This window comes from Ptychodera flava, chromosome 5 (genome assembly GCF_041260155.1).
Source record: "Ptychodera flava strain L36383 chromosome 5, AS_Pfla_20210202, whole genome shotgun sequence".
In the NCBI taxonomy this organism is placed as follows: Eukaryota; Metazoa; Hemichordata; class Enteropneusta; family Ptychoderidae; genus Ptychodera; species Ptychodera flava.
This window is the reverse complement of record NC_091932.1, coordinates 14,823,785-14,845,984: the sequence shown is the minus strand read 5'-3', so window position 1 is coordinate 14,845,984 and position 22,200 is coordinate 14,823,785. Positions and strand designations below refer to the sequence as shown.

The window sequence follows — 22,200 nt, the reverse complement described above, 5'->3', positions numbered from 1 at the left end:
TCAACGCATCAAAATCGGCTCATCTGAACTGGCGGCAAAAATGTTAACATCTTGGAGCTGAGAAAGTTCTGTAACCTCAACGGCTGTACTCCGTATACATACGTTCAGGATGTTACATCCACTGATGCGATACTATTTCCCCTTGAAATTTCCTTCCCCCTCGGAAATGCTTCCAAAGGTGTACCAGAAATTACTTAACTAAGCCTGGGCTATTTCACACACATCTAATGAAGTGACATTCCAACATAAACAATTCCAACAATGTTTTCTTTTTTATAGAAGATTAAATATTTTATTGCTATTTTGCATATATCATTTCAAACCAAGTGTGCTGTTATGTCAGATTACTAAAGAGAAATTAAATAAGACTCAAACCCCATGTAATGGCACCATAGTGAAATGAAACGTCCAATACAACAGTCTCAAACTTACATCTTACAAGGGTTTTAAGTCACAAATCAAAATAAACAAAAGGTGCGATTTGTTTGAGACAAAAAATTTACAAGTTACAAAATGCAAGTAGCACAGCGTAAAGAATCAAATATCTGAACAAAATCACTTTTATTTTCATTTGTATTTGTGTTTGTTTATATAACTTTACAGGGAATTGTCTGTTTCATTGATAGCATTCTAACTCATCCGGGTGTACTGCAAATGATGCTTTGCTATGAATTTTAATCTAAGCAGTGTAATATCTCTGCCTTAAGTCTAAGAATTTAATTACACAAGTAAAAAAAACTCGGAATGTCGCTGAAAATATTCATCATCTGATATGTTCTCGGTGTGAATGCGAAAAGAATATTAATTACTGATTATTTGACTTGTATTTACAGTAAATACATACATATGTATATTGCATAAAAAACTGGGGGCAACATGCTACAGTTAAAAAAAGCTAAAACTATGTGATTGGAAAAGAATAACGAGATAATTTGAGTTGCAAAATCGTGAACCGAGGTGAACCTATGTGAAATATTGAAAATAGTCTACTTGGTGTTTTAAATAGTATTCGGAACTAAACTATTTACAGGGGTTGACAACCCCTTCCATGTCAACTGAAATTTTCGCTCTTGGACAGATATGATGAGGTTGCTTAATCAGAAAAGGGATAGATAATTGAGCTAATTTACAATCTTAGAAAAATGAAGGTTGCCTGGTTCGAGGTTGAAGTGCCCGGATAGTAGGAGATAGGTCTACAAAAGCAGGTTTTTTTTTCAGCAAGACACGTTTTCAAAGCTTCTGGCAAAGTGCCTGAGTGGACGGAATAACAACTAGAAATTTTATACAAAATAGGCAAAAATTTGAGATATTTTGTTCATGTAGCACAATCTATTAAGGCACTGGCACAATATCGTCAACGACGGGAAAAGAGTTTTCACCCCGCAAACCTCTTGCCCGCGTTACTGGTTGGCAAGGAGTCGTGGTGCAGGTAAATTAGCGGGAAAATGTTCGTGCATGTCACTGTCACAGATTAAAAAAAATGAATGATACTTATTGTTACAAATATAACACCTTTTTGACGAGAAATCGAACACTTATTGACAAAAACTTGAAAACTTCTTTCATATTGCACTTTTTACGATGCAATTTAAAAGTGTTCCGCATATTTGGCTCGTGTAGAGGCGATCCGGTATCTTCTTGTAATTTCGATAATCATCTCAATTTAGGGTTATTTCATGTGTTACAATTTGCTTTGAAAAAAAAAGAATGTTGAACTTGTCTTTCTTGATTCACTTGACAATTGAGGATCTGGAAGCTCGGGGCACTTGAGCCGACGAGCGCCCCCACGAGACAATCGTCCAGTTAACTGTCCAACTGAAAAGAATCCCCTCGAACGAGGATGTGCCATCCAGTATCCGGAACAAGAACAATTCATTTTCTTAAAAATATATTTTTCATTTTCATCGGAAGAAGGAATTTTCTATATACAGGGGGGATTAGTGTGTGGCAGTTGATGGTCGATGGCGCCCTCTATTCTGCAGCCTGTTCCTCTGCTTCCGGTTGATCTGTAAGAAGAACAATACAAGCAACCGTGAGTGTGCATTGTCAAGAGATTTTTTCAGACCATCCAGAGGATCAACTATCTTGATATAATGATGTATTTTTTACAGTTATAGCTAAAAGAATAGGGGTGACATCACATAAGAAGTGAACGGTACAATTCACTCATGACACTACACCATTGAACAAGAGAAAACTTCAGTTTCTACATACAATAAACACAGAATGACGGTGATGAAATCGGAAAACGACAGAAATGGAGTGGAGAGACAAAACACAACTCTAGTTAGTACACACAATAAACAAAACAAACAATAAGTCCTACCCCGATACAATAATTGATAAAAAACTCCTCATAAACAAAACAAAAAATAACGGCAAACGTGAGTCTCACTGTGACGCATCATCTTACCGGAAGCTGAAAATAGTTGACTGTGTTGAAAACGAGTCGAATGTGAATGGAAGGGATCTCAGCCACCCTTCCATAGGTCGGCGACTAACGCGAAACCTTTGGCGAGGTTTTTCTGTACACACTATAAAAATATCGTCTTTTCATGTACGTTGGTAACTATGAACAGCAAACGACCCGGCGCTGGCGGCGCTCTCAAATGGAAACGAGATCGATCGGCATATTTGTATCTTATAATTAAAACACGTGACGGCGTCAAACATGTTGTTTGCCCAACTAGAGAGTAATTCAGAACACAGTTCAGATATCGATAATGAAAGAGAGAGTGAAAACTCTATTGTCCTCTTCTTGTATTAAAAGGTACTAACAGCATAAAAATATCGTCTGTTGCAGCTTATCAGTACAAAATACACTGTATATTCAAAAGGCTAAAAGAATTACTGATAAAATTTGACAATTGAAAGAATGTATCTTTGTCCATGAATTGATTATATTGAAATGAAAAATACCCTGTACTTAACAGTTGAAACAATTATGAAAAAATGATGAAAAAAAATCCGTCGATGAGACTAATCGTCGGTGACATTGTCGGAGTTCTTCGGAGACAGGACTCGGGGTTGTTGCAGGTAAGACGGTTTGTGAAAGTGACGTGAGCACTGGATCACGTGATTCTAGGGAGGGTGTGGTGACATGCATGCATTGATCTATTTTATCAGTGTTACCATGGTAACATCCAATGACGACACTTTACTCTTCGTCACAAGTAGTGTGGCAATATTTAATGGGATTGTTGGCTTTCTTGCAGTCCGTGTGAGTATAGGTTTGTGTTAGCGTTGCACTTGCATATTGTTGCATAGCTTTAGCATAGCTTGGTGTTACTTGAATTAACGAGGCAAAATGCCGCTTTTGCAAATTTTATGTTAGTACAGCTTGAAAAAAACATTAGTTTCTACCGATTGCAAACCCATCCATATAAAGCACCGATAAAGCTATACGTTGTTAAACAGGCAAGGTAAGGAGAGAGTTTTGGCGGCCGATTTTGACAGGCAAGCCACGGCCGTGCATGGAAGACATGCGCAAACCGCTCAGCTTCAACAAACCAGTGATGGCAGATTTCAACGGGGAGAGCGGGAAGGCGGGGAGAGCAAGAAGTTTTCTTGGGTGGGCATTGAAGCAAGCTTTAAGGTATGTAAGTGGCAGAATAGGCAGAACACATACGGACTGCAAGAAAGTAACAACGTTCCTCTCACTAAGACGTCCTTATTTCTGGCCAACGAGCATGCGAGAAGACGGAACCACGGTCCCGCTGGGGCCGTGACGGAACCACAGACAACATGAAACAAAGAGACACACGTGCGGACACAACATGATGATTAATTATTGCAAGTTAGCGAGACAAGCACAACAAGCGATAAAACAGGCCCTTCAAGGTGCGTCTCAGTGAGAGGAACACACAAACGCTCTGGCAAACATGTCACCTTCTGTTGCATTGTCTGTTGTGGGTTCTGCAGTACTGTCTGCTGTATTGTCCTCTGCGTCGCCCGCTGCGTCTGTCGCTATCGTTGGCTCGGCTTCAGCGGCAGGCTCCTTCTCCTCGGGAGCCGCCGTCGCTTCGGGCTCGGGCTCTGCGGCCGGTTCTGCTGCCGGCTCGGGCGCTGCCTCGGGTTCGGGCGCCGGCTCAGGCTCGGGTTCAGCTTGTGGTTCGGGCTCTGGTTCGGGTTGTGATTCGGGTTGGGGCTCAGGCGTGGGCTCTTTCTCTGGTTCGGGTTTGGGTTCAGGTACTGGTGTCGGCACTTTCTCTACAGGTGCCGGCGTCTCTGCTGGAGCCGGTGCTTCATTTTGACGTTTAGTTGATAGAAAGGGCAAGTCAGGTTCATGGAAGTAAAGTCAGACAATTGTCAAAGGGAGAAGACGCAATATTCTATCCTTGATCCAGTTACTTCTTGATATGAGAGAATCCGTCTACATTTACTTAAATTATTTTAATTTTTCACATTTCAAGTGACTTGAAACGAACGTGGAATTTCAGTAACATAGTCCCTTCATTTGTCGATCAATAACCTTCACGTTTTATCCGCACAACCTTTTACCCATAATTCTTAACTTGTACCATGGATTCTGCTAGTTTAATGAATACTTTAACATGGGCGTTACAAACACATAGACGATAGAACATTATAGACGAAAGTACACAATACGACACAAAATCGCCATGGTGTCAAGTTGGCCCTGCGTGTCGCTCAGAATGGTAAGTTTAATCTTCAAGAATAGGACTCTTTGTCTTCTCAGGACATCTTATAAGAAAATTGCTTGACTACGAAGACTTTTTTCATTTTACAAACCGCTTTCCTTCAGTCGTCTCATGTTTTGCAGGTGAGTTTCGCTTTCAAGCACAAGGAGCGTGTCTGCTATCTAGTTTCACAGCGCTATCTATTACCACCATCTTTGAAGAACGTCTTCATCGGGCAAATCTGTAGGACTTTACTGTTGGCCGTGAAATCAACAATGCCATGTGACTGAGTGAGGAAAGTTGAAGATTGCCGGAAAGTTGGTTCGACGTTCTCTATATAACACAAAATTAAATGGGGCACAAAACTTCGTGTCGCTGATACAATTGTTCCGTGTAAACGAACATTATTTCTGAACGACTGCGGTAGGTGAAAGAACATTGGGACAATGTTCAATACTCCGTGATTTGGTATTTTGTACATCATACTTGATCGAGAAATTCTCTAACGATCCCCTAAATTCGGACAGCTGTCTAATTTACACCATGGATGCGTTTAGAGATGTTGCAGCGGAGGGCGAACAAAATTCCGAGCGTCACGCAGGGCCATCTTGGGGGTACAAGACCCGCAACACAACGTTGAACATAGTATTCCGAGTAGAAAGTTCCTTAATTTATACCCAAGGAGATTTACAACATGAATGAGTTATAGTCCCTTAAAACGCCCATCGTATTTCAATATTTCGAAAAACCCTACATGTTACGTTCTCGTTGATTGACAAGTACATGCCTGCTACCAGACTGGAAGATCTGTCGGTCGAGGGAGCTCTCTACGCTCCCCCTCTCAGAGGGGAGAGTAGAGAGCGCCCTCAGGCGACGGATATTTCAGTCTAGTCGGCTACCCACTGTTCTGGTAGTTCTGGTTGCCATGACCACGCGGCTAGCGAGGTTAGAGAGACGGAGAGCCTTACTCGGCAATGCTTCTCGCCGAGAGCGAATAAGGAAGGCTAGCAGCTGCTGATTTGCAGAAAGAATTGTGATTAGGCAGATGAGATTTGCTTCAATAATTGATAATCTAGTGGCTGCCATGGTGTTGGATATAGGGAAGACGGCTGGGATTAGAGCAGCGTTTGTTTTGAGTGCAGGATGAATATATATATATATATATATATAATATATATATATATATATATATATATATATGGCGATACAAAATATGGTGATACAAAATTGAGTTAGCATCAGACGTTCATGGCGATCAAGAACTGACGACAGAAACTGGGGGTATCGATATATACTTGTGTAGATAGAACCTTCACAGGTCTGCGTGTTACCTTCCGTCTCTGCTGGTTTTTCTGCCTCCGCACTCGCCGCTGGTTCATCTATTTAAGTGAAATGGAATCGACCAGGTGTTACATTTGTTGCTGGAGTGCGACTGTTTACATAGGAGTCGCCTCCGTGCACGGTGCGCGCTGGTTGGAAAACCAATCACGACACCGGCGTACCTTCTTAGGGGGTAAACATATGCGGTATTTCCGCGTTCGGAGGATAAAACTCATTACAAGAACATAAAAAATATTACACAACTGACAGATACTAGGAAGATACTTTCTAACGTTCAACAGGGGACAGATAACAGGAACCAGAAATGATAGAGCTTGCCTAAGACATTATCACATATAGGCCTACTATAAAGAACAGTATTCTCAATGGAGAAAACAAAAAAGTGTACGGTGACCGTCATGCATGGAAGGGTTCTAACTAATAATTTAAAACACTATGAATATTTATACAAAACTACATTAGAATTACGGACATGGCAAAGCCACAGCACGATGTTGTCAGGTTCTGCGTTATATCACATTTTCATAGTTCAATCGAGTTTTCCTTGTTACCGGAATCCGAATTTTAAATCTCCACGAAATACAGCATGCATGAAGTAAAACCCATCTGCTTCAACAGTGACATTTGCGCTATCCGAACAACAATCGTGTTCAGTTGCTTGCCATGAAGAGATGTAAATAATGACAACGTCTTCCATGAGGAAAAAAACAAGCTTCGGAAAAACGAGAATGTACTAGAGATTCGTATTCTTAGGTTAACGTGAAATCTAACTTACAGATTCACTAAAGAAATATCAGGAATACTGGCGTTGAAACATAAACATGCAATTAAGAAACTATACTACAATGAAGGGATTTAGATCGCTTAACGGTCGTCGCACGAATGCAGCCTCACTGTGAATGATGTTTGTTTGAAAGCTTACTAACTTCGAAAATAAATGAGTTGTTCAACAGAAATAAATCCATGTATGTCTTTTGTTGAGCGAAATGGCCGATATTCATTGAGCGAACCATGGAACCGAGGGACTATTGCGAAACCAAGTTTGCCCGAGTAGTTGTTTTCGGGGAATTCGTTTTCATGACGTGTTTGTAAGTAGAGAAGTAAAGAGAATTAGATTCGATGAAAATGAAAGTATATCGAGATCAGAACACGGAATGAACATGAAAAGTTATGTATGTATGTATGTATGTATGTATGTATGTATGTATGTATGTATGTATGTATGTATGTATGTATGTATGTATGTATGTATGTATGTATGTATGTATGTATGTATGTATGTATGTATGTAGGCATGCATGCATGCATGTATGTATGTAGGCATACATACATACATACATACATACATACATACATAAATACATACATACATACGGAAGGATACAAAAAACTATACATAAATAGATAAATAATAAATAAATAAATTATAAATAACTATGTAAATAAATAATAAGTCAATGAAATAAATAAATAAATTGCAATAAAGTTACAAAATTCCCGGTCCAGTATTTGCCGATGATATAAAGCTAATTACAGCTAAAATGCATATTTTAAAGACAGCGGAGGCTGGATTCGCGCAATAATTTAATTTCGTCCTCGCTTTGACCGTTACCTTCTGTAGTGTCTGCTGCTGGTTCTGTTGTTTCTGCTTGCGTTTGTTCGGCGGGTTCTGCTTCACCTGTTTTAAAACATAATCGACCAGAGGCTGCTATATGTCGTCTGCGGAGACTTTGAAAGTGAAACAACAGACAGTGAAGTACCCCTCTGTCTCTAGTTCCACGGGAGTTCAATGTTATTGACAAATTCGCGTGCAAGCAGCGTATATTTCATCATACAGGGTCTACGATTTGGTATTAGTTCGTACTTTTGGAATTCACCCCTAAATATTCTGAATACTTTTGCCGAGCGTGATCGACAATCACTAGGTGGCGCTGTTACTATGCAGTGCCACTGACGGTAAAGGCCCTGACGACTTACCCTCCGGTTTCTGTTCGTCTTGTTTCTCTTCCCCGCCTTCTTCAGCGTCTTTCGGTGACTCTGAGAAAATATAACAAGAATTCCAACAACATTAAAAATAATCGTTATACCTGAACTCTTTGTCTGACATCCATTTCCTTACGGAAATATAGTTAGTTAAGAAATATATATGTTCATTTTCGAATAAGATAAGTTTTGTTGACTGTCGTAAATCATGCGGTAAATAAAGGGACTTTGAAAAGCCAATGTGATATAAATCAACTGTGAATGCCCCCGGGGCGGAGTGTTGTAAAATATCGCCATTGAAGGTGGTGGCTCGATCGATGGTTGCGATGGTAGTACGTCTGAAAATAGTCAACAGAAAGACTATTTGTGAAAATTGCAATGGTTAGCCGAATTGGCCAATCGGAGAAAAAGTTACGGACAGGCAGTCACGAAGCAATCGGAGACGATCATGTATACTGTTAACACGGGCAATGAAACGTAATTGGTAAAGGATACCCCGTTATCTATCCATTATTTTATTCTCTCCTTCATCACACAAACCAATGGCAACCCATCCTTCGTGAGAAACACAAACGGCTCCGTGGACTTGCAAGGTGCCCGGCCCCCGCTCATTCAATATTGTATTTCGCATTTTGTTACAAGGCACTAACCACACACATTAACTTGATGCAACAAACACTTGTCAAGTTTACGATGGCTAATTGTTTACCCTAGGCAGTCAGCGGTAACGGATACAATGCTGTCCTGCCGAACCCTTTATTGGTTAATTCTTTCAGTTGTTTGCTCAAGTAGGGGGGATTGCCCGCTCGTATTCCTTTGTCCCTTTGAAAAAATGTAAATTTCTGTGTATAATATCTTTGGAATTATTGAATGACTAGCGTTGGAGGCAAATTGCAGCTCAGACAGTCGCCATGGCGACCGCACCGCTGAAGCGGCGGGCTGAGCAAAGAGTACCGTCAAACATCGTCATGGCGTGTGACTTGAGTCGAGGAGACCGAGGCAATGTTTTTGTCTGTTTTGGTTACTGTTGCTACGACCTGATCATAACCATGTCGGAGCACAATTTATAGTCTGCACTTTATGATGGAGATAGTTTGCCCCGGCGTACGTCGTTACCAGCAACGTGGTAACGGTCCCCGATTACAAGTTTATCAGCAGAGCACACACATCTATAATACATTATACAAGCATAGAGGCAGTACAGGATCAGAGAGATTTTATGGCAAATTTAGAAAACATACACATATGTTTTTCTTATGTACAGTGACGATTAGACTGAAATCAAGGGATTTCAAGGTGCGCAATCAAATCCTCACGCTAATTCAGAGCTTGGGTCAAGAAATCATAGTGATTTAAAAATCCTATTTCAACCGCGCTACATCCGAACCGTCTCGTTGTCTTGGAAACCAGCGGTCGGTTGCGTTGCAGTCGGGAAATGGCAGTGTCCATTTACAGCCGGAGAGAGAACGTGACCGGCATGAAAAGCAGGGAGAATCGAGAACGGTGGACCGCAGCGGTACAATTGTAGTCGGGAGTGAGATTACTGGTCTGACAAGGGCAATCTTTGATCGATTGTCCGGCTGTGAATGGGAAGATGGCACACGGCTCCAGGGGACAGCGATTACGTTTGAGGTTTATATAACTATGGACTGTTCAATGAATTATGTAACTTCAAGCACGGAGTATAGTATCAGTACACTTTGACAGAACGATACAAAACGTGCTAGTAGTGAGCCCATAAACTCTGCCAATTGCTTACAGCAAGGCACTGCGCACGGTCAATGGCCGCTGCCGTGTGAAACTCGAAATTAAATTTTGCAAATTAATTTCTTTTGTACAACATTTGTGAGAAGACGTATTTTAAGAAATGGCGAAATGGATTCCATGTGGGCCTTTTTACTACCTCACAACGTTTGGAAGACATTCGGCCTTCTTCGGGAACAAGTTTCAGCCCTGCTCTCACTGTATCGCAAAACCAGCCTATATACACTGATAGCAGTTTTACAATCGTCGAGTTATGAACTTCAGGCTTTGGAGGTGCCATGCGCAAGAAAAGCTAGCTTGCAGCAACTCAATAGATGTCGTATTCCATCAGCGCCGTCGACTATTTCTGTTTACACGGAATTGATGGAAATGAAATTTGTGGGAATCAATGACGTTCACCGTGAAAATTTCTTCGGGCTGGTACGTTTTGATAAGACTAGATCATGTTTCCCGTAAATAAAATAGACGCATTATCAAATGCTGACGTCAAATTATTTTTAGAATTTCCAAGTAGCTGACGAACATGCCGCTGTCAATTTCAAAATAAAACTCCGCGTGACACGACAAGATTTGTTTCTTATTGGCTCTGACAGTAACAAACGTCACTGACAAAAAGGAGACATTCATTTTACCCTGATGACCCTAAGCTAAGGGTACTTTCATATACGTGTGATGGAAACAAATATATCGGGTTCATGGTCTTGCCTCCCGTGACTTGTACAGCGTTTTAACTTGCTTGCATTCTCAGATTTGGAGCTGGAGAGACGAGGTTTACGAGTTTGTCAACGCTGCATTCCTGACAGCTAACTACCGGACCAATGAGTGGGAAAAGCAGGATGAGTGTTCTTAATTTTCAGTTGCAAACACGGTGCTCATAATACCAGTAATTTTGACAGAAACCAAATCGATTTTTGCCTTGTGAGGTACTGCTGTACCTTAGGGGTCAAGGGTTAAACCTCAACTGTACCAAAAAACTGCAGCTATAAACTATCAGCGCGAGACGGAATTTAAAGACTTTGAACTGAGAATTAGCGTGTTCATCCAAATTCTATGCCATCAGTAAGAATCTTTGTTACCGTGGCAACTATTACAACTTACCGTCCCCGGTATTTTGAATGTTACAGTGACTTAGCTAACGGGTACATACAAACTACAGTTCCTATGCCGCTACGCCGCAAACTACAGTTCCTACGCCGCTATTCGCTCTTTTCTGTAACTATTAATCTCGAAGTTAAAATCTTGAAACCGCTACCGGCCGTTTCTTGAGCTCATCTGAAAGGTATTCATCAGCTGATTTTATTTTTAGGCTTCAGTATTAAAGAGCATTTTTTTCCTTCGGCTGCTCAGCGAGGCGGGGACAGATCGATTGAATTTGTCAAAGCAAATCACAGTCCTGTTTGGCTTGTTTGCCTGCCTATCGGTCTGCCTAGCGCCTGTCTGTCTTTTTAACCAGTCTGCAAGCATCTCTGTCGCTCTATACGTTTATTAACCGTAGCACTGTACACGTGATTAGTGTGATTTTTGCTTTTCAAGATCTCTTGCTGACGAATTCTGGGTAAAAAAAAATTGGATGGACTGTCACTCTGGCAAAGTTTAGCGAGAATTTTTTGAAACGTTCTAAAACATTTCGCGGCTGAATCCCAGCTAACGCTGGTTAAGTTTATGTGACCTTGGGAAAGCTGACTCGAGAACCCCGGATCATATAGAGAATTGTCGGGTAAAAACAACTTCTCCCTTGGCGAGTCACATCGATCTTGTCTCTATAACTGCATTGACAAACCGATTAAACGTCACACATGTACTTCTATTACAGCTAATGCCGAAGTTGCTGTGTACCTGTCGAAGATTGACACGATTACGACTTGTAATCACTCAGCAAAGAGCACAGCCACTGAAGCGAGCTACTCGACGTTCGGCTGGGAACACCGAAGTTATCATTTCTTTCTCAGGGTGCTATTGACGGGTTTAGATCTCCTTTCGTCCATCAATATCCTGCTGAAGTGGGTCTGGGTGACGAGTTTTTCCTTCCTGTCTTCGCAGACAGCTTTAATGTAAGATTACATCGATCGGAGAGCGCTCCGGTGGCGCAAACCAAAGAACTGAAGGAGGTTGAGTACATATATAAATGAAGGGACTCTTTTGATCGACTTTGGCTCTACAACACGAGGCAATGAGTGACGGATAAAGTCCAACACCGTGTTTTGATCTGTTTGTTTACATTGTCATGGCGACGAAGTGGGGTCACGACTCGACATGCCAAGCGTATCGTGTTGCTACAGTGCGCTTATCTGGGCACGGGAACTCACGACTATCAAAAAACACGGAAAGGAGGAAAATATCAAATATATAAGCTGAACTCTTGAAATAAAACGACTCCCCCAGTCAGGTTGCCTAGTAATTCGAAAATAGCCGAACCGCCGTTGAAAACTCCAACTTTGCACCGCTTGTGCCGCTTGACTTCCCATGAACTCGGCGGCTCACGAATAAAATGTTCATGACGGACAATAATGCCCCGAACAAAGGATATTAAAAAAAGTTTGGACAAGCTCGCTTGCCTAATGCCCTTGCTAAGTGTAGCATTCTCTCACGGCCGGCCGGAAAGTGGTGCTTTTTGCCCTCGGTCAACAGAATCTCACAAAGCAGCGAACACCTATAATATTTGATCGCGGCTCACAAGTATTTGCGCGCTTTGTGTGCTTTTCTTTGTAACGGCTCAAGAAAAGACACCGATAAGCATTTCTTGAGCATATAAAAGCGTCTTTGATTTACACAGCTCAACCACTTGGCTAGTTAATTACAACTCAAAAAACAAGAACGAACACATGTTGAAGCCTCTCAATATATCATGTTTACAACCCATAGCGTGACTTCTAGGTTTCTTATCAACTATGGAAATCAAGTTTTCTTCCTGAAGGACACAGCCCTACCGTGACAAACAGATTCATTTGTGTCAGCGAAATGAGTGAACAACCTCACTGCAGGCGGTGCCGGATATTTGCTATTTAGTACCTTCATATATATATATATATATATATATATATATATATATATATATATATATATATATATATATATATATATATATATATATATATATATATATATATATGTATGTATGTATGAATATTAAAACCTAGTTCTCACATTGTCACATTTTTTATACTTTGCATCTGTGCTTCTATTTTCAATGCACAACGTGTGATCACAAAAATGAAGTAGACAAACAGTATTTGGGATTTTCTTCGATGCAATACTGTATTATCTGCTCTATCGCAGCTTCCTTTTCTCCGCGATTTCAATCGATTCCAACCCGATTCCAGTGTTGATGGTTTCCAAGAAATCAGTGACAAACAACAGCTTTTGCATTTTCGTCCATCCTTGTGAAAAAAAGCTCTGCTTTCGGCGCCGGGTCTATTGATTATTATGAATGAAAATTTCTCCTTTTTGCCAAGACCTATCTCTTTGGTGCAGCCGTACACTTACATTTCTCATTTCAAAACAGATTCAAGTTCTTTTCATGAGGCAGGTGTTAGGCACGTTTCAATCGTCTGTTATTGTGCGTTGCCAAGGCGATCCTGTCTTTAAGCACTTTTCAGAAACACCGTTTTGAGTTCTTGTACGTTATGTATCGGTGAATCCTATCAATATAAGAGAAAAAATTTCGCACCTGAAGCCTTCTATACATCGATTGTTTTGCCTCGATGTCCAAGGGGCGACACGGGTGGCCTTTGTGTCGCTGTCTGAACGACATTCTTCAAAATATCGAACCGGAGCCTTGTAAATTATGAGTATTAATTGCGATATGTGTTGTTATCGATCGCACGCGAACTGATACAAGTATCGAGTCGCACAGTATGTTTGTATGTATGTTTGTAGGTAGGTAGGTGGATGGTTAGGTAGGTAGGTGTTACGTACGCAGTTAGGTAGGTATGCATGCATACGCGCACGCACGCATGCACGTACGTATGTGTATGTATGAATGGATGGATGGATGGATATGCGAATGAGAGAATGTTGTATCTTCGTATGAATATATATATTTATTTACAACGAAGTGCGTTCCATATTACATACTTTTTTATCGTAAATGAGAATTGACTGGGAGCCGTTGAGGTTTTCATGTCTCTATCCTTCCATAAAAGTCATATTTCACCGTTGCAAGTCACGTGGGTGCGACAGTGATGCATTTAAAAGTTTCAACAGGTGGGGCTTGTTTGTTTTATCGACCGGTTTTAAATTCTCACTGAGTGCAACGAGGGCACGGATGTTTTTGACGTCTACCTACCTTCGGCATTGCAATTGCTAGCTTTGATTTCCGCGTCATTTACTTTTCAACGCGTGTCCAGGACGAAAGGTGAAAACTCTTACAAAACGTGCTGGCAAAATCGAAAGGCGTGCATCCCGAACTGTCGGGGAAAATACTGACAAGTTAATTTATTAATGGTGGTTCTGCAAGGTGGACCCGGCTCTACACAGGATAAACAAATTACAACCGAGTCTGCGAAGAACACCTGACAACTACCCGGCCCTCAACCTTGCGCAGGTCTCAGACATGCTCGAGTATTAAACTCCACATACATGTCCCAAACATGACAGACTACGCGCTGTCCATACTGGTCTTTTTTTAATTCTGAGTAGCGGATCAAAGCAAGTCCCTGTTCCCCATCAGTGACGACATCAATCTATTAAATCTGGCCAAGGACGCCACTTTTATTGTTCATCGGTTATCATGCGTGCGATTTACAATTTTTACTGCAGTTCACTGGACTCATAGAGATATTTTGAAAAAAAGGCCGAACGGGCTCCGCTACAGTTGTAGACATGCGCATAAAAATATATATACAATCAGCAATAATTTCTTTACTGTGCTATGATCAGAATATCTTTCTCCCGCTGACCGAGATAAATTTTTCAGGGGAAGCTGCAAAGTATAGCGTCAATACGTCAATATGAGTAATTTTGGCTCAGAGTTGTACTGAATCCGTGACTGCATTGTCACCATGGCAACCGTAGCGCGTGAGAAACCGTATATAATGCCCCTCATAGCACTTCCTTTGAATTCAATTTAGGACATAGGTAACATTCTGTTAGGGCTGGGGGAGGGATATCGATTTACCAAAACCAGGACGCAGTGTCTCGCCACGACAGTATTTATGGACTGAGTAATGGGGCAGGAACAAGCGAGCACAGAAGACATACTCCGAATCCATACAGTGGCTGCTAGAACGCTTTCCTTCTCGAAGTTCCACCCGCTGTCTTGATTATCAACGTCAGCACATGAAGATCAAATGGCTGTGCAGACTTCTGGCGAGAAAGCGTCCCTGATCTTCGATAGCAATCCATCGTTGTCTCATAAACAGTCTCCCTAATGAATTAAACATTGTCGAAATGCGCTAAAGGCGCACAGACGCCACCTCGTGCAATTCATATTTTAATTTTTTTCAATTTGCTTGGTGGCGTTTTTGAAAGGAGCGTAGTTAACTTCAATCAAAAAGCTCGGCCAGGTGTGAAAATCATCTCGGTTACTGCAACCCAGACGAACTCGATTATTCTATGTGTATTGTGTTACAAGATTTCGAAAAAGACGAGCTGTTGCGAACGGCGGCACGTTCTGATGGACTGTACTCTCGTCACTCGGACACAGTGCTTGATAGGTCGTTCATGCGCCGCTGGCTTGCTGTACGATGTTCGTTTTTGTTTCGTTATATTCTTTAGGAGGGGTATTTTTCATAATTATTCGTGTTACGTACTAATAGTACACATAGAAGCTTACATTCTTAACAGTTGTTCCTCGCCTGCCGCAGTCGTTCTACGCTAATAAACTGCAAGGAGACTGTGTGGTGTTCACCACGCTTGAAGGCACAGATAACTTTTAATTAAACGCAAAACTGTGTCAAGATGGCGTCAAGCGATGATGACCTGCCTTTTTGATTTCGATGAGCCGGACATCCTCGCTCTGTTTGCGGTTGTCATGTTGCACAGTTCAAGTTTTATTTGCGCAATACACAAAACGGTTCAAGGTCAGAGCTCAATGCTGAATAGTAATACAAAAGTGGGTACGGGTGTGGCAGTTCTCCTGTCAGTGCTATCATAATTGCCGTAAACATAGCTATACGAGTATAGCACGGTTACTAATTCCTCAAGGCGAAACGATAGATTCATAGTTAATAGGAATGACAGAACGATATCGGAGATTCTAACGAAACGTACATATATGAGCATTCCCTTCAAATGGAAAAATTTTGGCCTCTGTTCTTGTCTGACCGCTACCTGGCCGTGTTGTCATGGCAGCATTGCTGCCCTGCCGAGCCTCGCGTAATTAGATGCTAATAAGATGGCTATAATAGCTTACGTAATGTTCAAGACGATGAACTTTTCTTACGGAACAGGAGAGACACTGAGCATTTTAGCATATTGGGTCATTTTGAATTAATTTTTCAACAAAATATGAACAGAGATATGCAACAATTCAGACGGCCTTGACTTGGCGGGGATAGTGTAAATGGATTATCAATATAATGAACGGTCTCTGCGGACTTGTCCCCAGTGTGAGAATAAGTACATACATGCTACCTACATATTTCCTACCCAATGCTGTTTATTTTCTTCAGCGTTAGTTTCTACCTCATTATTTTGCAAGATGGTAGGATTCGAAACAGATGCAGATAAGACGCGGCTCGCCAACATGGAGAAAAGCGAAGCCTTGTCAATGAGCGAGAAAGAATGGTTGCGTAATCACATCTTTATTCATTCTCACACGCTGAGGCTGGATAGCAACCAAGATTGCTTCATGCTACAGCCAAGCGCGAGGGGAAGAACAGCCGCGAGTATGCAGACATTTTTACAGGGACATTGTAAACCAGACGTTGAGTCAATACATCCATTCATACGCTCTTACGGGATTCAAAAGACGCCATATTGACCTGCCATTGATGTAAACACTTGATATTTCACAGAGCGTGACATTTGGACGTGTTTTTCCTTTGACAGAGTACACAACTCGATGTTTTTACTTTCCGCGTTCAACGTGTGTCTCGCCTTTCGCAAACACCAGCCTAGGCTATGAGCGAGAAGATGCGCCTAGATCTCGCCGGATTGGGCCATTTCTAGTATAAAGCGTTAATCCCGCTTTCGCACCAGACACGCTCTCCCGGTCGCTGGGGCCGGTACGGTGTCACCGCTGAGAATTGCCCCCATAGCGATTACGGCCACAGTTGACGCCTTCCTTACCTTGTTCCGCCTGCTCTTCCGTCGCCTTGTTGTCAACCTGGGGCTCTTCTTTTGGTTGCTCTTTTGGAGTGGTGTCGGCGGTAGCCGCGGAGTTACCAGAACTTGATGCGCAACCCATCTTGCCTGTGTTCAAAAGTGTTCTGTTCTGTTCGAGCGGTGTAAAATGTCTTACAAGCGGCGATGAGACCTACACGAGTTTATTCTTGGTTTAACGCGGACGTTGACACACAGTCCTCCCTCGATGTGTTACCAGCTAGGATCTGATTAGTGATTTGTTTGTCCATTGTCCTGCTACATTTATACTGTTTATTTGTTGTGCTTGTTGTCATGGTGATCATTTGCATATACCCTTGAGCCACTCAGTTCTTGTCGCTCTTTCCTTCACAGTCGCTGGATTTCACACAACAGACTCTCTGTAATTTTTTTCTATTATTCATTGATGTTTATCGACGATTACAACACGGGCATGGACGGACAACGCGGAAATTGCACCTTTTTGTACATGATGTAGCTTATCTCAGTTCAATTTTGTCCAGCGATGTTCAACAATGAGCTCTTTTAAGGTTGTATTTTTCCCATCTCATTTTTTTCCCGTTCTTTAGAAGACAAAATAATGGGGGTAATGTTCTGTAAACGAAAATATTTTGCACATACGTCTAGAGACTTACCCCGGAGTCGCGAGTGATTATTGCGGTGTATCGACTTGGCGACCCTTGACCCTCTAATAATAATTTAACAAACACAGCACCATTCAGTACGGCCCAATCGCATTCAGCAACAAGCTGCCGGTGAATGACGACAATAAACGCGTACTGGCTCCTAGATCAAACCTGAAGCCTAAGAGATGTATTTGGGTGATACTCAGAGGTAGAGCGTTGATAGAGAGAGTAAGAAACACGCTATATGCACCGTGTTATTGAATTTCATAAATACGGTCATGTGGCACGCTGTTCGTCAGACACATATTGTCGTAAATCAAAGCTATAATTTATAGTAATGAGAAAATGATGAACCTTAATGCTTTAATGTTAAGAGACACAGCAGCTCTTAAAAACGCGTCAGATTAGGAACAGAGAACAATACTATGACAACACAATTATCCGACTGACGCGTTGCGTCTCCTTTTTGAATAAATTGGAATTTATCGGTGACTGAAAGATGTGGTTACATGTCCATAGCATGAGACAGGTTGCCTTTTAACTCGAAGTTGACATTATTTACTGCCTATGGCCCCCGTATTTCATGTATGAGTATACAACCTGATGTCGAAGTGTGCTGAAATCCGCTTATGAAAAACAAGTGTTTATATTGTCACAAATATGCTGTATGTGAGAGAGTGAATGCACTACACAATACATATATATGCATATATAAACAAAGCAAATATGCTCTGTTACAGAAAATGATCACCATGACAGAGAACGTATGATAAACGAGTTACAGCACACATTTTAAGTTTTCTTCCGACCTGCAGCTGAGTATTTGCATTATCGAATTTCGCCGCATGTTCCTGTACACGAGATCCTTTTAAAACTGAAGGACAACTTTTTGACAGTGTGAAGTTTAACACCTGATAAAAAAAAAAAAAAAACGAAAAAAAACAAAAAAAACCCCCAAAAATCCTGCTGTTTGAATTTGGAGTCGATGTGAACACACCGAACTTTTCTATGCCAGAACTTACACAATCGTACTATAAATACTTTGTAGGGAATTAATACAATATTATATATAATTCTGTGAACATTGTCAGGCAAATCCTCGGGATCCTTACCTGCTAATAGGGAGTTCATATGTATATTGTTATGGTCTGGTATTACGTACTCAGACTCATATAGAGGAAGTGAGTAAAGTATCTGATTGATCGAGATGTGAAAGTGACCTAGCTATATTCGCGATATAGCACGGTTGTGACGCGCAATCTCTTGTCTACAGAAATTTCGTCTTTTCACGTTTCACGTCAGAATTTCAATATACTGATGTGATGTGATACAGTAACAAGAAAACACCCAAGCAACGGGCTATATCACTTTTGACCATTTCAGTCAGTATATTCAGTCGCTATCTTTCGTGCATTTATGTCGTGATGAGCTGGTCAAAATATCGTGGTATACTGTCGCTCGGTGCGGTTTAGTATTGAATGTTATCACAATAGCTCTATCATATGAACGCGTTTTGCACATAAACACACGCAGGAAAGTGTTCCTAGCTTCCGGCAACTTAAAGAGTGTGTGTCGGACTTCCAGGACAATCGGCATTATGGATTTTTTAGATTGCTCTGAAGTGTGGGCAAGCTGTCCGCGATGCTTCGCTGCCTAATCGGCCCGCGGGGTAGTGACATAGTGGTCACTGATGCCACAACATAAGCCACGCTTGTTTGTTTTCACGTCTGTCTTCGCCCCTACCGGGACATGATCGATATTTCAACAACAGGTGTCTAATCATATAACAACACGTATTATCAACATCCTAGCGATTAGTCGCCATGCACACTACCACAAATATTTGTCGCGTTTTATTAATGTTTAAAATTTGTCGAATATAATATTTACTCGAGCATGGGCAACAATAGTAAATATTACCGCGCTCACCGATGGAGGGCGCATAGGAGAGATATTTTTTCTGCTAAAGTCGTTGACCTGTACATTGTTGACATGTCGTTTACGGCGTAGAGGAAATTGAATCAGCGAAGTAAAGTAATTTTTTCAGACATCATCTGCGATAAAATATATCAGATATCGTTTCAAACTCTATATTTATAACTACTGTCAACGTTCGATTATTCGAAAATAACTGCGGTAACGTGGAAAATTCCCACGGTTCAGAAACTCTCGTCATTCCCTCTGGTACGGACATTATCTTTTATTTCATCCGTTGTTATTGGTACTCTCTGATCGCCCTGGACTTCAAGATCAGAATGTGGCTATCGATCACTTGTGTTGTCTATTGCCAAGGTACCCTGTAAACACCAAACATGACGACCCGGAGACAATAAACAATTACAGGACCTTTGTTCGATAAAAAAATGTAAGGACGGTTTCGTAAGGCCCCCTTTTGTTCTGTTCTGTCGGCGTGGGTTGTTTCGCCGCGCGCGGTACAGACCATGGTTCCACCACAGTCCCTCCAGAGGGACTGTGGTTCCACCCATAGATGTACTGAATGTCTCCTGGTAAGCGTACCGAACACCAGTTATGTGGATGAGTCATACCGAGAACGAATGCACGCCCAATTACGACAAATATTGAATTTGACAACAGATGAAGCTGTTTTGGACCATAGTATATTCAACCATGGATGTAAAAAATACATCCATGATTCAACTCCCGTTCGCTTTGAAAACTTCGCTCTCTTCAGATGTAACAGCGCTCTGTATTGTCTCATTGACACGCCAACGGTCACACAACTGGAAGAAGTTATTTCACGAGCTGTGGAGTAAATCAATAGCACCACCCAGACATCATTTACGTTTTACTTCGATCGCCAAACGCTCTCCGCTGTAAGTGTCAAACTCTGATTTCAAAAGAGAACAATGCCTTCAAGGCCGTCGATAGTGCGTCAATCTAGATCCATTGTTACGTTCATGCCATTGTTTTTACCTTCTTTCACGATCACCGAGGGCTCTACATGTAGGGAGGGTTGCCTGCGTTTGAGTGGTACGGTAATCACCATTTAAGCAGCAAAATAGTGTTTTATCTATGTTTTTTGTGACTATAACAATTTTTAACGGTTGGACAGTCATACAGAAAAGAAAAGAACTTTTGTAACTTAGATATGGTGGCGCTTTATCAGACTAAAGGCTGGAGGAATTCACATTCATACTTTGAGAGACTTCACAACATAATAAACAATCTCACAAGCTTCCAGCCACACGGGCACGCTACCATTAAAACGCCGTGGCATTGACGATTCAACAATTATTGTATATTTTGTGATTTTCCACGCTTTGCCTACATTGAGAATAGTCGACCCAATGGAAATGGAGATGAGTTGATGTCACGTGAAGGGATAAAAATCGCTAGGTTGAGGTCATGGGAGGGTTGTTGAAATGGACAAAACGACTGATATCATTGGTATCTCTTCCTCGTTCTTGCTCTCTCAAAACTATTGACATGACCTTGGGAAAATTTATGTGAAGAATTTTGTCACTTTTACATCGAACCTTTCGAGTCACGCCGCGGGTAATAACTTGCCTCCTGGTTGTTTTACCTTTATTACTGTTCATTTCCACATGTCTGACGTACGTTAGCAAGGAAGTTGGGGAACTGGTTCCGCAAGCAATTTAGATAGATCCCGCCATTTATCTCAAAAACGATGAAAAATTAATCCAACATCTCCACGGTAATAAGCAGATAGTTAGGTTTTGGGGTATGGACCATTAGATATTAGGAGGAACTGAGTGTTGTGAAATAAAACAAATAAATGCGAAACGAAACTTTAAAAAGGGCTTCAGCCTTGTAGCGCTAGAAAAAGGCCACAATGTGACAACTATAAGCGAAGGAAGGAAACCGAAACTGCTGTATCTGCATCAAAGACATATGTCAAATCTTGGAAGGGGAAAGTTTTATCCTTCTCTTTCTGACTACCCCTGGATAAAATGGTTTGTTCGTTTACGGAGAGGAAAGTTGAAGCTGCCGTGTTTATCCTGAAACCGGACTTGCATAGCTATTTGTTTTTTTCATTGCGGATTAGATGACCAACAGGATCCATGAATTGAGATTGTTCGCAAGCCATGTTGGAGAGCCTTTCAGCCGTACACAATTGACAAAACTTCGAAACAAAACACTAAAACATGACTGAACAAGTCTAACGACGTAATCGGGTGGACTAAAAAGACACATTTTGCTGAAGTCTTTTCAGTTTGTGACTCACCTAATTCGTTACAATTAAATTAATGAATCATCCAATCCGCTGTGAAGGTAAACTGAAACTTAAACCATGCACACAACTCCACCTTTGACCCTCATTTTGCATGTATCACATGAATAGTAAATATATTGTCATCACTGAGTTTTTCTCTCAACATATTGTTCTGAGACAATGATTTACACTACTGAAGCATCATCAATTGGGGTTAAAGTTGGGAGAAACTGGATTTCAGTTGAATATTTCAGACAACATTAACAATGAGTACGATTTTAGGACTCAAGACTCGGTAAGATTATCACGAAAATGATATAATTTTTTTTTCACCGCGGTACTCTAGTGCTTTCGAAATGGATGACGTGATTTTACAGGGTACATTCTG

The 22,200-nt window shown here is 41.3% G+C and overlaps 1 protein-coding gene across 2 annotated transcripts; it reads right to left on the bottom strand.

Annotated features, from left to right (window-relative positions):
- Positions 1–264: 264 nt before the first annotated feature.
- On the bottom strand, positions 265–17,244 carry LOC139133106 (protein TsetseEP-like). Of its 2 annotated transcripts, XM_070699526.1 has the most exons (6): positions 16,959–17,244; positions 7,959–8,018; positions 7,594–7,659; positions 5,972–6,019; positions 3,889–4,242; positions 265–2,006 (listed from the first exon to the last, which is right to left on the bottom strand). In XM_070699526.1, exons 1-6 carry the CDS (start codon positions 17,074–17,076, stop codon positions 1,972–1,974), a joined length of 681 nt encoding a protein of 226 aa, XP_070555627.1. In that variant the 5' UTR covers positions 17,077–17,244; the 3' UTR covers positions 265–1,971. The 2 variants fall into 2 exon arrangements, with proteins under 2 accessions (XP_070555627.1, XP_070555628.1); XM_070699527.1 differs by lacking the exon at positions 7,594–7,659 and having other exon boundaries at positions 16,959–17,243.
- Between the last annotated feature and the right edge of the window lie 4,956 nt (positions 17,245–22,200).